General features: G+C 50.0%; 1 protein-coding gene across 1 annotated transcript; it reads right to left on the bottom strand.

Moving 5' to 3' along the window:
* Positions 1 to 796: 796 nt before the first annotated feature.
* Positions 797 to 3,917, bottom strand: ADO (2-aminoethanethiol dioxygenase). Its single transcript, XM_082720131.1, has one exon. It carries the CDS (start codon positions 3,085 to 3,087, stop codon positions 2,275 to 2,277), a length of 813 nt encoding a protein of 270 aa, XP_082576257.1. The 5' UTR covers positions 3,088 to 3,917; the 3' UTR covers positions 797 to 2,274.
* Between the last annotated feature and the right edge of the window lie 249 nt (positions 3,918 to 4,166).

Genomic DNA, 4,166 nt, shown 5'->3' with positions numbered 1-4,166 from the left:
AATGAACTAAAAGTTTCACTGTTATCAAAATAAATTAGATATCATATTGCTATTCTGGCCTGAAGAATTTCAGTTATTCTTTTGAAAAGCACCTTAGTTTTTTTTTTCTTTTTTTTTTTTTTTTTTAAATTCAACTTGTATTTGAGAACTTTAAAGTTTGGAAAAACAAGTCCTCCTGGAAGAATGAGTTCTTGTTGGTTTAATATACACCAGGTTGTATTATATAGCATATATATCACTATCAACAATCTTTATAAGTTAATCAAATTTTGGCTATAATTCAGGACTGGGAGGTTATGTGATTGCTAACCATACACTTTCATTTCTGTGCTATTAAAAACCCATTTTGTGAACTTTTTTAAAAGAAGATCATCATTTGCATATCTAGGATTATTTTTAAACTGAAAAGCATTAAAAAGTGCTTTAAACTGCCTCCAAGGCAGATTAAACTACCAGAATGTGAAGCTACCAACAAACAATGTTAGCAATCCTGGAAGAAATGTTTGGCATTATGCCTGTCTCAGGTTTTACAACAGAGTGGCATTTTGCATTGAATAAGCATCTTTTTTGTTAAAAAAAAAAATCAAGAATTTGTTTTTCTAGCTAAAAAACTGGGAACAAATATTCCTTCACTCTGTGCCATTAGTAACCCAGTGTGCACAAAGAGGCAAGGGCACATACTGTTTTTCTACAGGGACAACACTTTCCACCAATAGCAAATCTCCCTTTATTACAGACCTTAGAACTGGATTGCCATTTGGGCAAGTCAATCAAGAGGGCTTAGACAACAGCTGGGCAGATTTTAACGTGTTTATTTCTACAGTTTGTTTTTATTAAAAGTGTTGTGAAAAAGGAATCCTATAAATAGTAAAAAGAGGGAAACAATAGTGCTCCATAGCCTGAAGCAAATGGTGTAAATACATTTGTAAACAAGGTAAAGTTGCTGAGCTTCCTAAAAGGACAAAAATAAAACTAGTTACAGATAGCACAATTGTTTAACAGGTTAGGAAGTACTTTGTCCCAAGTTTTGATGCTCTAAAATGGCCAGCAGTATAGGTAATTCTCTATTCTGTAGCCTTGATCATCTGTGCCTTCTCTCTTCCTATAGAAAACTACACTGGAAGAAGCAACAACTGGCTCTCTACTGTTCTGAGGGGTTTTGAGAACACTGCCACCAAAACAGTACAGCTGGAACCACCAGCCTTCTGGAACACTAGAGCTCCTGAGAGAATCTCAAACAGCCATCAACATCTTTCTCTATTTTTGCAGGAAAATACTGGAAGTAAATAGGGGCATGGACTTCAACAGCTGGCTAGGAGTGTTTTACATTCGGTTGTTTGGAAGCATGCTGATTAGCTCCTTTGAATTTTCTCCTTAGAAAACCTGGAATTACCCTATCACTTCTTAAAGCGCACGAAGACAAAAAAAAAAAAAAAAGTCATTTGAGGATAATATAGTTTTTGCATTAAAGGTCAATCTGCAACAAGCAATCTGTTCAACTCACAGATCTGGAGACTCATGGGGAAGAGAAGCTCTAAGTGACCATTTGTCACTGAGATATGCAGGTGCTGAATTTCTTAGTAGATGCTGCCAGAGTAAACCAGATGTGGCTACTGGGCAAGAGGAGGAAAGAAATTAAATCTTGTCCTCTACATGCATAGTTATGTTATTGGGGTGATGCCCCAACTCTGGAAAAAAGATCTATTCCACAACAAATGAATTAGGCAGTATAGCTAATTTTAAGTAGTAGCTCATCTTTTTAAGCCTAGTTTTTACCAATGACTTGAACTAAAAACAATTCAAACCACTGGGTCATGCAGTCAATAAGTTAAAACTATAACAATAAGTAAAAGGGCATAGGACGTAAGTAGAAAACAAACCCTATTTACCCGGGTAAAGGGGGTGGGGGCATTTAGTGTATTTTGTATAGGATAGGGAACAGAGAAGAGAATATTTTCATTATGGCTTTAGGACGGAAGCGCTTCAGATAGTCCCCTACCCCCCTTTCCCCCAAATCAAAACCCCGGTGGCAGTGACAGAGCCAGGAAACAACCTAGTCTACCCGCCTTCCCCACCCCCTAACCCGGCCCCGTGGCTGCACTCCAGACGTCAGCGCTTCCCACGGCTCCGGAGGAAGCGGCTACAGCCCATTCCAGTAGATCCAACGCCCAGGCCTGGGGGTACGGACAAAGCCCTTATGGTGGGTCGCGGGCAGGGAGGCCCAGATGTGAACAGGGCACGTCTTCGGCCCACAGCAGCCAGGCGCGAGCGGCTTCAAGGGAAGACTTTGGGACCTGGATAGGGCTCCCCCTCACACCAGAAGTCATCGGCTTGCGGGGTCTCCAGGAGCCACACCTCTCGGGGCAGGTCACAGGCCGAGCCGGAGGCCTCCTTGTCCCTGACGGGCTCCAGCACCCGGTAATAATGGCAGTCCCGGCCATCGTCGGGGTCATAGGGCGGGGCCAGAATGTCCAGGAAGGCGGCGGGTCCGTCCACAGCGTCGATCTGGTGCAGGTTGTCCTGGTGCGGAGTGAGGACACACGGGCCGCTGGCCTCAGTGTACTCGGCCCGCGAGCGCAGCACGCCCGGCCGCACGGCGTCCCGCTCCCGGGCCTGCAGCGGCGGCTCGAACTGCTGCTCCGGCGGCGGGGCCCGCGGCTGTTGCCCGCCGCCCGCCTCCAGTTTGTCCATGCAGCTGATGCGAACGGTACCATAGAGCACCTTGAGCATGCCATGCATGCCCGGGTGGTCGTGCAATGGGATGGACGTGCCGCTCTTGAGCAGGAACACGCCGAGGCTGAAGCCGTCGGTTTCGTAGATGTGCATGTAGGTGACCGGCGGCAGGTTGGGCGGTAATGGCTGCAGCGTGGCCTTACGCGGGGCGATATTCAGGTCCTCGGCGCGGACCTGGGTCAGCAGGTTCTTCAGCTTGCTCAGGTTCTCCGGAAAGCCCTGCGGCATCGGGGCCTCGGGGCCCGGTGCCGCGCCGAGGTCGGAAGCGCTGCGGCCGCCCCCGCTGCCCCGGAAGGTGAGGCACGCCTGGCGGGCGATCCGTTGGATCAAGGAGGCCATGTTGTCTCGGGGCATGCTCGGCTGTTCCTCCGCGTTCCGAGGCCGGCCCCCGCCGCCCCCTGCTTTCCTCCGCCCTCTGCGGTCTCCGGCGGCCGCCAGGGCTGCCCGCAGCCCGGGGCGAAGCTAGAGGCCCCGCAAGTACCGGTCTTTCGGGCGCGCGGCACCCCTCAGCAGCCTCACGCCCGCAACGGTCCGGCGCACCCGCCCCGCGCCTCCGGCGAGCGCGCACGCGCACGACCCACACGCTGCACTCACGCCCAAGGAGCAGGTACCAGCCGCGCGGACCGTGGAAGGCTTTGCATTACGCCCAACGTTCCATTCAAGTGGCCCACACCTACGACGGTGGCCCGGCGCTCTGGCCGTCTTACAGAGCATGCTGGGACTTGTAGTCCGAGATTACGGAGGAGCTCTGAGTTTCCTTTGTCAGCTGGAAAAAGAAGGATTGAATTTGTTTCTTATGAAGCGCCCTTATTCGCGGTTCCAAGGTGTTTGCTTGTTAGTAAAAGGTGAATTGGGGCGCAAGAGAAATAGCCGGTTGACTACAACTCCCGGCAGCCCCAGTAGACTGGAGTGACGCACTTCCGGCAGCTGGCCTGTGGCGTGTTGGGGTCTTGGCCACTGCATGGAACAGGGCAAAAGGGTTGTTAACCTTCTGGCGCCGCTCGGTCCTGTTCCGCCCAGCGGGGTCGCTTTTCTCCGGCCCTACCCTTGGGAAGGAGGCTGTTGAGTTAACTTTATGTCTTCTTGACCACCTAGGCAGCACTATCTGCCACGTAGATTACTGGACGGCACTTTCGTAATTTTCCAAGTTTCTTGGGAGATGAGAGGGTCGAGGCCATCCCTCGTGATCACGATTCCTCAGCACAGCTGTCCCCAGCTGTTGTTTGCATCAGGGTGTGATGACGCTGCTCTTCCGGTTACAGAGTTTTGCTGGGATTCTAGAGGCCATTTGCAGTGGCCAAGGACTGTGTATACTAAGTGTTATCAAACCTTGGTTTGCCCAAGAAGCACCACGTTAGGAGGGGAGGTAGGGAGGGGCTTTTAAAGAAAATACAGATTATGGTCTGGAAATTGATTGACTAGGTGATTCTGAG

The sequence above is a fragment of the Mustela nivalis genome (genome assembly GCF_964662115.1).
Source record: "Mustela nivalis genome assembly, chromosome: 2".
Taxonomy (NCBI): Eukaryota; Metazoa; Chordata; class Mammalia; order Carnivora; family Mustelidae; genus Mustela; species Mustela nivalis.
The sequence above is the reverse complement of the archived record's forward strand: the minus strand, read 5'-3'. Positions and strand labels throughout refer to the sequence as shown.